Source organism: Rhinatrema bivittatum, chromosome 13 (genome assembly GCF_901001135.1).
Source record: "Rhinatrema bivittatum chromosome 13, aRhiBiv1.1, whole genome shotgun sequence".
NCBI lineage: Eukaryota > Metazoa > Chordata > Amphibia > Gymnophiona > Rhinatrematidae > Rhinatrema > Rhinatrema bivittatum.
Window position 1 is genome coordinate 6,044,522 of NC_042627.1, and position 14,493 is coordinate 6,059,014.

The 14,493-nt window shown below is 47.7% G+C and overlaps 1 protein-coding gene across 3 annotated transcripts in view; it reads left to right on the plus strand.

Annotated features, from left to right (window-relative positions):
* The window catches only part of GRK2 (G protein-coupled receptor kinase 2), a 115,796-nt gene that overhangs the window by 85,772 nt on the left and 15,531 nt on the right, over positions 1-14,493 (plus strand). Inside the window, exons 17-21 of one of the 3 annotated variants that reach the window (XM_029575924.1) lie at positions 2,265-2,360; positions 2,823-2,985; positions 3,339-3,475; positions 3,675-3,788; positions 8,689-12,694. In XM_029575924.1, coding sequence (XP_029431784.1) covers positions 2,265-2,360; positions 2,823-2,985; positions 3,339-3,475; positions 3,675-3,788; positions 8,689-8,850 — 672 coding nt within the window. In that variant the 3' untranslated portion in view covers positions 8,851-12,694. Of the gene's footprint in view, positions 1-2,264; positions 2,361-2,822; positions 2,986-3,338; positions 3,476-3,674; positions 3,789-8,688; positions 12,695-14,493 lie in introns of those variants that run through there. The other 2 variants (XM_029575925.1, XM_029575926.1) reach the window with 2 other exon arrangements.

The following is a 14,493-nucleotide window of genomic DNA, read 5'->3' on the forward strand; positions in this document are numbered from 1 at the left end:
AGGGAGACATGGCTTTTTTTTTTTTTGTTTTGTTTTCTTTTGCCTTTTTTTGGCCTTCAGCTTAACCCCATCCAGGTCTGAGAGCTCATGCTGTGAGCCTTCGCTTGCAACCACCCAGGGATTTTTTTTTTCTCCTGTTTTACAATCCCTCTCGGTTTACATTTAGCCAGAGGGACACGCACCAGGGCTCCTTCAGAAATTTGTCAATCCTGGGCCCGAGGTCTGGCCACTAGGAATCGCCATCATGACAGCGAGAGAACATTTGTGTCACCTCTTCAGTTTCTAAAAGTTATTTCTGATTTAAAATAACATAGTAAAGACCAGAGAGGGGGAGGGGAGGGATGCTGGAGAGAGAGAGAGAGAGAGAAGGGAAATAACAAAAACTGAGGCAAGAGAGGGATCAGCAAGGGTGAGAGGAGGGAACAGAACCTCTGTATAAGGCTTTGGCCAGGTTTTTTCTGTGCTGCGGTCTGCAGTTTTTGTCACCTCTGTACCAAAGGGCCGTGTGGTGAGATTTTCCTAAATTCCTACAGCTGCAGAACTTCTACGGGGTTGGAAGCAGTTAGACTAGAAGAGAAGAGGTCATGGGAGTGCTAACGTTGGGCCCGATGCAAACACAGCGCTTAGCCGAAGCCCGCTGTTTACCCCGCGGTTGGATGCGCGTTTCGGATGCGCATCCGCAGCCCCTTATGTTATAAGGGGATTAGCGTGGCCGCAACGTGTTTTCAACGCGCCACTGAGCTAATAGCGCTCATCACGTGCAAATGCATGTCAATGAAGCTATTAGTTATTCATCCCGCCATGCAAAAAAAAACAAACCGTGCGCCGGACCCGCGCATTTCTACGATCAGAAATTAACGCCTGCCCAGAACAAGCATTAATTTCTGAGCAGCCCAAAAAGTTGGACAGAAAAGCAGAAAATTTCATGGCGATATTAAGTCGGAGGAACCAAAAGTTAAAAAAAAAAAAAAAGTGCCGGTGGTCAAGTTAGGGAAACGGACGCTCGTAAATATGAGCGCCCGCTTTCCTAACCCACGGACAGCCGACCTCTCCTGGGCGCCCGCTGCCAAGAACACAGTAGAGTTGCCCAGTTGACTCCAGCACCTCCTGGGCAGCGTGACCCCTAATTAAAGTATTGCCTGGCGCCCCCAGGAGAGATGCCTGAGCACCAGCTTTCTGCGCACTTCCATTGCATCGGCCCCTGTTTTGCGGGTATTTACGGATTAATGCAGCAGCCCTTCAGGACAGCTGGAACTGATACGGAGGTCAAAGAAACACAAAACCTGCCGATCATCCTTCCATTAACTAAATTGCACGTGAAGCCGACGAGAAGTGGCAGTGTGAAACCCCAGTCCTCCTGGATCAGGGATCTCCTGGATGAGGTCTGGGGGGGGGGCTTGTGTTTGAGGTGCATTCAGTGAGACGATACGCACCGGCCGAGGACCGAAAGCTTAAGGTGGAAAGTAAGCAGAGGCTGCTGGGAGGGATACCGGCAGCGTTAAGCACCAGTGCAAAGGTGAGAATAGGGCTGGGCCTGGAGAGTGCAGGTGGAAGCTGTTCAGTCGGAGACTGAGCAAAGAGCAAAGGAAATATGATCAGGGCAGACTTCTGTAAGGCCCCTCCGGGACTGCTGGTTAAAACTCTCTCCCAGGACCTGTCGTCAGCTCGGAAGGGAAAAAGAGCACCGTCGGTGGCTAAGGGCCGAGGCTTCCCTCCCCGATGACTCCAGATTACAATTAAGTAAAGGCATAAACCCACGGGGGAAACACTAGAGCGTGGTAGGAAAACCAGCAAACTCTGCCGCTCCTGCAGCGGTGACCTCGATCCCCTTCACACCGGCGTTCACCAGAAGAAGGTCCTCCGACCCTGTAAGTGTAGATTTTGGTGGTCTGGGCTGCGGAGTGCAAAGGTCACGCTTGGTGTAGTTAACGCTGTGGGACTGTGTTTTGTTTTTTTTTTAATGAGAGCTCACACAGACCGGGAGCAGAGGGCGGAGGTTCACGTTAATCCGTCCCGTCCCAGTGTTCGGGAGATTGCGCCATGAAAGGCGTCCACCCTCGGATCTCCTTGTGCTACTGACGTAGAGTTTGTTTTTTTTTGTTCCTAAATGTGGAGAGAGCATGCAGGAAGCGAGGAAGTGCCTGAGGAAGAAGTGATAAGCCCTCCAGAGAGGGACCCCCTCCCTCCTGGCTTCCTGGCATGATGGTGATGAAGGGAGTTTGGGGGGTGCCTGGTCTCTCACGCTAGCTTTCGCTCTGCCTTAGTATCCCCCACCGCTGATCCCGCCACGAGGAGAGGTGAATGCTGCCGATGCCTTCGACATCGGATCCTTTGATGAAGAGGACACAAAAGGAATTAAGGTAGGAGGCAGGGGTGGGGGGAGAGAGAGGATGCAGCTTCCCCCAGCACCTCCTCGCCCACTCATGGAAGGTACCAGACTCCTTAACTGACTGTCAGAGACGAAAATAGTGCCCCAGTGTGAGTGGCACTCTCTTAATGTCCGGCTGTGTCTCTGTCCTTCCCTCTCTTTCTCTGTCCTTCTTCCCTCTCTTTCTCTGTCCTTCTCCCCACCCCATTCCTTCCTCACACACACCCTCCTCCCTCCCTCCCTCCCTCACACCCATCTTCCCTCTCTTTCTCTGTCCTGCTCCCCACCCTCCTCCCTCCCTCACACCATCCCTCCTCCCTCCCTCACACACACCCATCTTCCCTCTCTTTCTCTGTCCTGCTCCCCACCCCATTCCTCCCTCCCTCACACCACCCTCCTCCCTCCCTCCCTCACTCACACCCATCTTCCCTCTCTTTCGCTGTCCTTTTCCCAGTTGTTGGACAGTGACCAGGAGCTCTACCGTAACTTTCCGCTTACGATATCGGAGCGATGGCAGCAGGAGGTGGCAGAGACTGTCTTCGAAGCTGTGAATTTTGAAACCGACAAACTCGAAGCTCGGAAGAAGGCAAAAAACAAACAACTAGGACATGAAGAAGGTGAACGTTGCCTCCCAGCCAGTGCTCCTTCACCACCCCTGCCAGCACTCCCACACCGCCCCCCCCCCCTGCCAGCACTCCCACACCTCCCCCCGCCAGCACTCCCGTCCGTTACTCCTATACCACTCCCATCCGTTAGTCCCACACCACCCCCCGCCAGCCCTCCCCTCCTGCCAGCCTCTTGTACCATCTCTCCTCGCCCGCAGCGCTTCCTTCTCACATCATTGTGAATGGCAGGTCCACCTGTGCTGTGTACAATCCTATATTCATTTTATGTATAACATCGTTGCTGTTTCTTTATGTCTCACTTATTGTGTCCCCTGCTGCCTCTCTCTCTCTCTCTCTCTCTCTAGATTATGCTTTGGGGAAAGACTGTATAATGCATGGATATATGTCGAAGATGGGCAACCCCTTCCTTATCCAGTGGCAGAGACGATATTTCTACCTCTTCCCCAACCGACTGGAATGGAGAGGCGAGGGGGAATCTCCGGTAAGCCCTGCCCCTGCCTTCAGCACAGAAACGGCCTCCCCCGCCCGAGAGACGTCGGTGTCCCACGGGTCTCGTAACGCGATGCAGACCGTATGAAGTCCTCCGGGCGAGAGCTGGAGATCCGGAAGTAAAGGCCGCGTGCGTCCTCCTCCCCCCGCTGCTTAACTCTCTGCTCTGATTTGTCTCTCTCTCGTCACAGCAAAGCCTGCTGACCATGGAGGAGATCCAGAGCGTGGAAGAGACGCACATCAAAGAGAAGAGATGCATCCTGCTGAAGATCCGGGGAGGGAAACAGTTCATCCTTCAGTGCGATGTAAGTCCCTGGGCATCGGCTCCGATTCCCAGCAGCTTTTACTCTAAACAGCCGTTCAGCAGGGCTGAATGTGGTGTTAGGCTCTGCCTAATGACGCCTGTGCCCTGAGTCTGTGCTGCGGGGGATCTCACAGCTAATAATGGTCTCCGAATCAATCCACAACACAGGCTTTAAGTTCTTCCAAACCTCTCTGCATATTTTATGGCAGCTGTGACTAACGTGATGGCACGCTCCCTGGAGTCTGAGTGTTTTGTGTCACCTGTATGGGGCTCTGATGAAGAAAAAAACCCCAAACCACCACCACCAAGCTGACATGTAAATGTAGAAAAGAAATGGCCGGACCAAATCTCAAAAGCTAAAGCCAATTAAATCCCATTAAAGGCTTCCTTCTACAATAAATATCCTTCTATAATTCTGGGAATTAATTCTACTTATTTTTTTTTTTACAAGGAGGGACGATCATTTCTAAGTAACTTACTGAAAAATGCAGGAACATCCCGCTTAACGCCTTGTGAATTAGGAGTAATGCTTTGAAGTAAATTTTCTGTGCAACCAGTGGCCACTTGTACAGCCAGCACAACAGCTGAGAGGAGCTCCGGGGAGCCTCATTTCTGTGTGTGGAAGATTTTTCGACCACTGTTAAACATTTATGAAGCTTGGGATAGAGCAGCTGGGAAGGATGAACCAGAATAAAAAAACTGGTGTGAATTCTGTAGTTGATACCTGAATCAGCTAGAATGCTGAAAATTGGATGTAAGCGCACGCTGAAAAGGAGCGTCGATGGGTGGGAGCTCTGTGGTAGGCGATTAGTTAAGGGCCACCAGGAGGGGCCTGTGGAGCCTGTTGGCACTGGCTGAGCTCAACCAGGTAAATACGATGTGAACCAGCTGAGGACTTGCCCGGTACCGAGCCACGCGAGTAGAGTTCAGTGGTTTAGAATATCAAATGCTGCAGAAACATCCAGAAGCACCAAGATAAACTCGGTGCCTGAATCAAAACCAAGATGAAAAATATCAATACGATATTCCCAGGCACATCCAGGCGGAATCCGGGCGAAGCCGGGCAAAGCCAACCTGTCGCGCGCCCCTTAGGCGCACGCGGCTTTGGCAGCGCGCCGGCTCTGCTGCGCGCCGCACGTGGCTTAGTTCTTATCTGCTTCCTGCTTCTTCTCGCCGGGTCCGCCCCCTGACGTCGGCAGTCACGCTGGCAGCTCACCGTCGGGTTTGCAAGTAACGTTGCTTGCCCCGGATAGCTCAGCTGTGTCCTGAGTTGAGGATTTCTCTTCCCGCTCTCCTCCTCTCTCCTCGTACATCGGAACCTGAGGTAAAAGGCTTTTTACTTTCTTAAGCTCCTCCATAACATCTTTTGTGGGGAAATAATGGCATTACAACCAGTGGAACGACTAAATTTTTTCCTTAAGTTTTTTCTTAAGTAGTATGCCTCCGAAAAGGAAGGGAAAAGTGAGAGTGTTTCCTTCTCTCCCCTTACCCTCTCCTATTCAGTTGGACATTAGTCGTTTCATGGTAACTACTGGGTTAGACAGGTTAGGATCCGAAGAATCTGGTGTGCCTGCCAGTCAGGGAGGACTGGCAGGGCCTGCAGAGGAGGCCTCCCTCAGTCCTAACACCGGACTGCCACCGGCACAGAGGTCCGGGAATGAGACTCTAGGAGAAGCTCTGGATGTTGAAGAAATTGTAGATAAGATAAAAATGCCTTCCCCACACCAGGGTATGGAGGCGTTGCTGACCAACGGGACATCCCCGAGTTCTTTAACCCGCCCTCCGGTGGTTACTTTAGATATGCTCTGGGACATGATGGCTGGGACATGGCTGGGACATTAAATAATATCCAAAGGTTGGAATTGAAAGTCGATACAATGAATGCTGGTTATCAAAGAGATTTGCTTCAAGTTCAAAAACAAATAAAAGACTCTACGGAAAAGATAAAGTTATTACAGAGTAACGAAAAGAAAAACCTGGACTTTCAAATTGCTGTGGTGAAAGATAGGGACAATATTACCAAGAGACTGGAAAATCTTGAAAACAACTCTAAACGCCTAAATCTTAGATTTCTAAACTTCCCCAGGGTAATTGGGGAAGCCCCTATAATTTCCTTAAAAAAATTTCTAATAGATGGTTTGGGGTTTGTTTTGGAGAATTCACCAGTAATAATTAATTGTTTCTTCTTACCTAAAGCTAGAAATCAAGCGATCCCAACAGAAGATCAAATGTTTCAAGGTGACCTTACAAACTTTTTAGAAAATTCACTAGCACAGGTTATTGAGAGAGCCACATTGATGGCAACATTTTCCTCAATAAATGAAGTAAATCTCATTATGAAAAAATACTTCATTAAGTTCCCCATAAATTATATGGGGAAGGAAATGAAAGTATTTCCTGATTTGGCTGCATCGACCCAACAGAAACGGAAAGCCTTTCTGGCTTTCCGTTCAGAAGTTACCTCTTTGGGTTACAAATTTGTGTTAAGATTTCCTTGTAAATGTTTAATTTCAAAGCAGGAGGAAGCTTATATTTTTCTTTTACCCGACCATTTAAAGAGTTTCATAGAACAGAAAAAATTAGCAACCTCATCCCCATTGACATAATATAAGTAAATGAAAGAGTATTCCCAGTTTATGTACTGCCTTTGTGGTTTGTATTTAGAATAATGAAGTTCTCCCTTTAATTTTCATTTTCTCACATTTCTCTCAAGTTTGAATTGCATGATTGGTTAAGATGTATCTATAAAAGGAATATTTAAAAATAAATTTCAAATGTATTATCCAGCTTCTTAACCAATATTTTGAAAAATTTTGTTTCTTATTAGTTTTAATGGATTTCACATGTTGTATCTCTTAAAATGATAAATAAAAGAAAAAAAAAAAAATATCAATACTGGAGCGTAACAAAGTTCTCTGTGCTGTGCGAAGGATGGAAACCAAACTTATCATCTAGCGAGGAGTTAGCTGCAGTAAATTCCTGCAGCTGTTTAAAGACATCCATTTCGGTAACCTATGAGAGAAATGAGAGACAAAATTGGATGGAAATAATTGAGGTCTGAACTATCTATGGGCTTGATTTGCTAAGCATTTCCGCATACATAGAGAACGGGAGAAAGTAAATTACCCCCTGCGTTCGGCTCCTTCAGAATAGGGAGGACAGAGGCTTCTTCAGTCGGCCAGGGAGAAAATATTCCAGCAGAGAAGCATTGGCAGTACTGGTCACGGTATTTTAAGTAAAATAATGATCTGGTTTAGAGGAATTAATCGCCCCGATGATCTGCACAATTTCTTTGTGATACTGGGCTAGTCTCCCAGTGTCCAGAAGAGTTGTTCTGTAGTGTAGTCAGGTTCTTGCATAACGGGGAACTTTCGACAAATCTTTGTCCCTGTTTTCATACCCCAGATCAGTCCAGACAAGTGAGTTTTGCATCCCTATCAACAGATGGAGTCTGAGAACAAAACCTTTTCTGAAACTGCTACATCAGCTGGAGGGCCACCTGCAGACCCTCAGTATTTCTCTGACTCCAGCAGATGGTAGCGGTGAAAAATGCTGCAGTCTGGAGAATTACATTAAAAAGAAAAGAGACATAACAGGATTCTCGTGTGGGCTCCCTGAGGTGTTAAGCAGCTTCGTGGGCCATCCCTCAGGGGAGCAGGGGGTTGGTATCCAGGGTTTGGCTCAGCCTGAAGTCGAGGGGACTGAAAGCCAATGGTTCTGGCTCCCTCGGTCCCCTTGGACTACTCCCGCTGGCCCTCCAGCGACTGAATCACTATCAGGAAGGTATTCCCTTTCTTTTTTCTGAGAGAGGTTTTCACAGGCCTGTCTTTTTTTTTTTTTTTTTTTTAAGAAGAGGCAGTGCGGGTGCAGACGCTGACCAGCTGGTCATGAGACAGCCGGGGGAGGAAAAGGAGTGTAAGCGGGCAAGGCCCACTGGGCACCCAGGTTGGGGGGGGCTTCAGTGTGGCCTGTTGGCAGGCAGCTTCTTGTGGCGTGTGAGGCGCATCTGGCTTGGACGAGCGCAGAGTGTGTACATAATGGCGGTGTCTGCAAGGCCAGCGGGGAGAAGAGTTACGTGCCTGAGTGTGAGCGCACGAGGTGGCAGGTGCGCGCATAATGGCGACGGCCGCAGAACGCAGCGAGGGGGCTGCAAGGCCTGCGGAGAGAGAGGTATACTGCCTAAAGTGCGCCTCAGGAGGAGAAGCTCGTGGGGACGGTCACCGAGGCGGCGCGGGATAAAACTGTCACCCGATCAGCCGCAGCAGGCAAGAGAGCTCAGCTGACAAAATGCGGAAGGGTGGCCATTTTGTCATCCCGTGGCAATGTGTACCCGTCTGGTCCAGGTCGTTTGCTACTCTTTAGTTTGTCAGTTAACCCTATTGACGTTTTCCAGGTTCACCGAGATTTGTTTCAGTTCTGCTGAAGAAAACAGAGCAGCTGTTCCAGAGGCAACGCGGCCAGCAAGCCTCCCGAGAAGGAGGGGGGAGGGAGTCGGGGTGCTGCACTTAGGGTTGATGGAAGCTGCCGCTGGGTTCCTGGGCCTTGCGATGAAGAACCCTAGCCATGTACCCACTCATCTCCTATCCCCCTTTCGCCATTCCTTAAAAATAACTGCTGGGAGTAAAGAGCATCTTTGGAAATGTTGTCTACTCCATGGCATTACCCGTTTCTAGTATTGTTTGTTAGAAATTGAATTCTGAATAAATGAAGGGAAGTTTGTCTTAACTGCCATCTGAATTGCCTTGGTGTTTTGCATTTGTTTTTTGGTTTGTTTTTTTTGCTCTTGCCGCGGCTTTAACGCAGCTTCAAAGCCAAACGCTGTTTCACTGTTCTAGTTGGGCAACGCTGTGACGTCACTGGGACTTGCTAAAGCTGCATTGCTGGTTTTGTCTTCCCCCCAGAGCGATCCAGAGTTCATTCAGTGGAAGAAGGAGCTGAGGGACGCTTACCAGGAAGCACAGCAGCTGCTTCAGCGGGTCCCCAAGATGAAAAACAAACCCCGTTCCCCAGTGGTGGAGCTGAGCAAGGCACCTCTTATCCACCGCAGCACCAATGGCCTCTGACCTCCAGGGCCCCTCTCCTCCGCAGACACCTGGCTTTCCTTCATAAAGCGCACACCCCCCCCGATCATGGAAGCGAGAGACCGCGCCTCACCTGAGCGGCACCGGAGAGCAGTGTTTTCTTGTTAATTTATTTTTCTTTTAAATGTTTTTTTTGTTTTTGGTTTTTTTTCTGAAGAGACAGTATAGATTTTGCTCTTCATGTTTTACAGACGCCTCTCCCTGTCTGCAGGGAAATTTTATGCTATTTTGGTGTGCCATGGGAGCCCTGGGGGGGGGGGGAGCTGCAAGTGGTGTTTTGTCTCCTTTCCCCCCGCTTCCTTCCCTCCTTCCTCCCCTTCCAGGATCCTGTCGTCCACCCCCTAACCTAACTTGATTTCCTTCCTGGCTGCGGCCTGGTGACCCGGGGAGAGGGGCACATGGCCGCAGGTCTCTTGCTTGCTTGGGCGCCGCGTGTTTCGGTCTGGGCGAGTCTCCCGCGTCGCGATGGCGTTTCCCCTCACGGCGGCCGAACGGGGAGGCAGAATGGGTGGAGTTCTGAGGAGGAGGTGCAGGGGCCACTGCTGCTGCTGCGGGATGTTGGGTCTTTTTCTGACGTGACCTCCTGCAGCTGCCGCCTTTCTCTCCTCTTCTTCCTCTTCCTCTCTCTTCCCTCCCCATTTTTTTTTTTTTTTTTACACGAGGACTTTTCGTGGAGCTGTCGTGTTCCCGGGATGGGGGGAGGAGACCCGGATGCTGCACGGAAGTTATTTTGGCATACAGCAGTTATTTAAATTTTTAAAAAGGGATGGGAAAACGTTCTTTGCCAAAAAAAAAAAAAAAAAATCATTTTGTTTGAAAATCTTTTCATGTTTTTATAAAGAAGCTCTTGAATTATTTGCATATCAGGAATTATTTAAAAGGTGAGAGACAGATTGCCTTCTGGGGTTGGTTTTTTTTTTTGTTTATTAAAAAGACACTTTTAATGGGGTTTGGACACTGGTATGAAGTGGATGATCATCCTCTGGACACTTTTGAAGCGGAATTTTATTTTCACGGCTTTTATTGCCTGGTGGAGGCCGATATTTTAGAATGAATCGGACAAAAAACAATTTCCAGTCTCCCCCCACTCCCCATCCGTCCTGAATTTGCTGGACTGAAAGGAAATCAAAGACCAGAAGTTCCAGGCTGGAGTCTCAGGCTCATGGGAGAATCTCTGGTGCTAGGCGACGGAGGGGATCGATTGGGGAAACCAATACACTGATCCGTTTGAAAAGGATTTCTTCTTAAAGGTGCGGGGTGATGGACAGAAACTGTAGGAAAGCGGAGAGAACTTGCCTAGAAGGAGCGGACGCCCCCCCACGCCTCTGCCAGTGCACCTCGGTCCCGCTCTGCAGAACCCTCTCGCACTGAGAGCGCCCTCCCTCCCCCACGCTCGGCACTCCCAGTGCACCTGGCTTCGGAGCTGGAGTTGTTTTCTGTTATTTTATTGCTAAAACTGTGAAACGTGCCAAATTGTTTTTTCAAGCTTTTTGTGCTTTGGATAAAATTACCCGGTAGGTGCCCTCCCGACGTTTGGGTTCGGCAACGGTTGGGCAGTTGGTTCCTGTGTAAAATTTGCTGCTATCCCCCTGCAGGCTGAGCTCGCACCCTGCGTTTTGCCTCGGCATTCAGCCAGTGGGGGCCGTTCCAGAAGCGCAGGCTGCCAAGGCTGCGAGTCCCCTGCAACTAGTATTGCCCCATAGCTGCGATCTGCCTCCCTGTGCTGTTGCCCGCCCCCGAGTTCCTCCTCCTCCACACCAAATAACTTTGAGATGCTGCCGTGATGTGCCACAGGGGCTTGTCCTCACTAGGTGCTTGCAGGCATCAGAAGTGTTAAAGAAGTGGTAGGGGGACTGTATTTAATGTGGTTTTTTTTCTTTTTTGTTGGGGGGGGGGAAGCTGTTTTTGATGCACTTTCTCTGGTAGGGGGGAACGGGGGTAGTCCAGAGATATTCCAGCCAGAGTAATTAAAAAAAAAATATGATGTTTGTATGACGAAAGCCTTTTCTGTCACCTACCCTTGCCTATTGTCTGTCTCCTTGTCTGCCTGCTCTGTTACTTGTCCTTTCACCCTTGGTCTCCCTTCATCTGTGGTCTGCCCCTTGCTTTGTATCGCCCGTCTGTTAAAAAATTCTGCTGTGCATATGTAGCGTCCTGTCCCCTCGGCTGCCCCTGGATGATTCTTCTTGCAGTGTCTTTTTGCAGTATTTACCTGTATTTCAATGCTACTGGCAAGTAACCTGTGCCCTCCCCTTTCCTGTACCACCCTAGACAACAGGTTCTGTGCTTGCACGACTTCTGACTCCCGCCACTCGTTCCCCTAATGGTATTGTTCCTGGTCCTTTCTCGGCATAGTGTTCAGTAAGCCTCTGTGAACGCCTGTGATATTATTCTTGCCAAATGAGCAACACAGCAGAAAACTGTGAGAGAGCTGGAAGAGGAGTAGAGTGTTTTTTTTGTTGGGGAATGAGTGGGTAGATGTCCATGATTAGAGGACGCCTTAGAACCCACCCAAAGACGTCTCAGGTAAAATTGAAGCATTTGCCGTTTTCATGAGGGACTGATCTAACCTATAGTTACTGCATTGTGGATGTAATCTCGTACAAGAAGATTGGCTTCTCCTCCTGGATTCTGGCGATTTCCTCTGCACATCTAACCCCAGTGCCTCCTACCTCCCAGCCTCGCTGCCATCCTGCTGCGTTGCCCCATTGGATGGCTTGGTCATTCTGACAGTCAGGGCCAAGTACGTTGAGCATTTCTCTGATAGAATGGGAGAAATCCCTTTGTCTGTCTAAGTCCTCTTGGCTTTTGCCTCTAAGCCTGAGAGAGCCATGCCTTTCCTACATTCCAGTTCTGGCTACGGTCCAGAGAGTTGGTTTGCTGGAGGTCCTGTTCATTGGGTGAAGATAAACCATGAGCCAGTTGATGTGTACTTTGCCCATGCACAACTTCCTCAAAAAAAAAATAAAATTCCTCTCATTGTATACAAAATAGCCTTTCCACAGTTCCTGACAAAAGTGTTTGATGTCCGTTTCATGCATATATAGAATGACATGAGAGTATTTAACCCTATTTGTGTACATCACTTATGCTATATTGTCATAAAGCAGAACGCTCGTGCTCTGAATTCAGAAGATTTTTCTGCTGGTATCCAACTGGCTATAAAACGAGTTAAAGACTAAGGGGAGGTCACATGCTGAGCATCCTTTTTTTTTTTGTTTTTTTTTTACACCACCGTCGGCATCACTGCTGCACAAAATGGTGGCTCCCAAGTACCGCCGCGAGCAATCTTCGAGCGAAGCAAACGCGTTAGCCGTTGGGGAATTAGAGTTGTGCGCACAGGCGAGCGCCTTCTCCTGCTTGGCCAGTAGGCAGCCTTTTGAATTTTCAGCCCGGGTGTTCCTGCTTTTCGTATATCACAGTGAATGGGACTTAGGGATAGCAAGTCCTGTTATAATCGAAATGGGCTCCAGTGTATGTTAATCTAATTTGCCAATGCGTATTCCGACAGGAGGTTGGTTATGGTGTTAATGGGGAGGGGATCGCAGTCTGCATTCGTTGCATGCGGTCTCTGTGTCTGTGCCGTCCACTCGTGATGAATTTGAGCTATACCTCTTTTTTTTTTTTTTTTTTGGTGGGGGAAGGGCTTTTAGGGTTTGCCCATTTCTGCTGATGTTTATTTTTTCATTGTTTTAATTTGAAGGAAGAAGAGAAATAATATTATTTAAAAAAAAAAACAAAAAAACAATCTTGTCAAGCTGTAAATAAGAATGGCGATGCTGAATGTGGATTTAAGAGTCAGAATAACAGATGAGTTTTTATTAAACGGTCTCCGTGTAAGTTATTTATGACTTTGAGCTGTTGATTTCTTGGCAGCAGAAGAATTTTTTCACCTTTTTTGCATCGTAAAGTGGATTTGTGGAGTGACAAATACAGCGAAATCCTCAGGATATACACATAGGGTGGGCTAGAACAGTTCAGGAAAAGACAAGAATCCCCCACACACACATCCCCCCCATCCTTATAAAGCGCTGTCCACAAAGAATGTCACACCTTGAGGGGGGTAAGGAAATTTGTGACACTTTGTAACAGGGGTGAGGGGGGAGTTAAAGGCACTGTGACATCACGTTTTTACATTTAATATTGATTTTGGTTTGGGAGATAATACAGAATTTTCCTAATTAAGTCTCCATAGCATTTTTTCACTATTATACATGACAACACATTTATCGCATCCATTAATTTACATTCATTTCCAATCCATTTACCTATAAATTTCACCATTTTTAGACACAATGGATAAGGACAAGCTATTCCAATCGCTCTTCGAGTCATTGCTGGGAACATATCCTGACAGATCCAAGGCTGTGCTCCAAAAAGAGGTGGTGGAGCTTTGGAACAATCTGAAAATATGAACCAGTCCTACAAACTAGAGTTGAAGATCTTCTGTGAAAAAACAAGGCCATTGCTCACAAGAAGAAAGGAAAGTTGTTAACAATGTTTGCAAGACCAGAAAGAAAGACTTCTACAATTTCCACAGACAATGCTCCAGTGGAAGTTAGCTCAACAGCATTTCCGACAGGTCAAAGATGAAGATACCCAATTGTGCCTGAGCTTCCAGCATCTTCATCAGCTGCAAGCACCCATTACAAAACACCTGCCCTAGATAAGCTACAAACTAAACTTGATATCTTGAATAATGACTTGACTGGCATGTACAAACGAAAATCGGCAGATCTTCTGTCCTCTGAACAGTTAGATCACTTAGAAGTGTGAGAATAAGAAGAGGAGACTGGAAACGCAGCTACATTTAAAAGTCTCAGAACAGAATTGCAAACAGCGTAGCCATGAAAACCAAAAATTAAGAATGGCTGAACTGTGTAAACAGTATCCTGATGCTAAGAATATTCTTCAGAAGAGAGGGAAGACAGACTGCCCATGAATTGAGGAAAACCAGCCAGAGCTCTTGAAAACGATAATTGATATAGCTTGTTAAGGTTCAGCAGCTCTTGCAAGAAGACAGGAAGATATTTATCACAGCATAAAAACTCTCAGTGAATTGACAGATGAACTGAAAAGAATGGCTTTTTGCTCTCAAGAAGATCAGTCTATTTATGCTTCCTCCCAAAATGTAGCTCATCTTTCCCTGTATGTACCCGGATCAGTTCAGACCATGGGTTGAGCCTTCTTTCCAGCAGGTGGAGACAGACCAAAACTGAAAGGGTATCCTATATGAGGACAGAGCCTACCCTGTAGCCCTTCAGTATTTGTCTGTCTCCAGCAGGTGGAACAGCTCACCCTGTGGTTCCCTGTTAACTTCTGCTTGTCATCTATTGAAGGAAAATATCATATCAACACTGTTCCAGTTTGGTAGATTAGAGCCCAGAATGATAAACATGCTCATCATATAGATGGTCAGTTTTACACTGCCACAATATATAATGTTGAGGAGATGTCATCACTTCTTGGTCCAAGGCAAGTCTGTTTTTGAAGTCAGGATGACAAAGCATGAGTACAAATAGGACTTACTGCTGCAAATAAACAGGCTCCTATGGTGTGATGTATGTTGACTACAGGATTTGTTTTCCTGATCATGATTTTATCGTTGCAGAGCGCATGAAACTA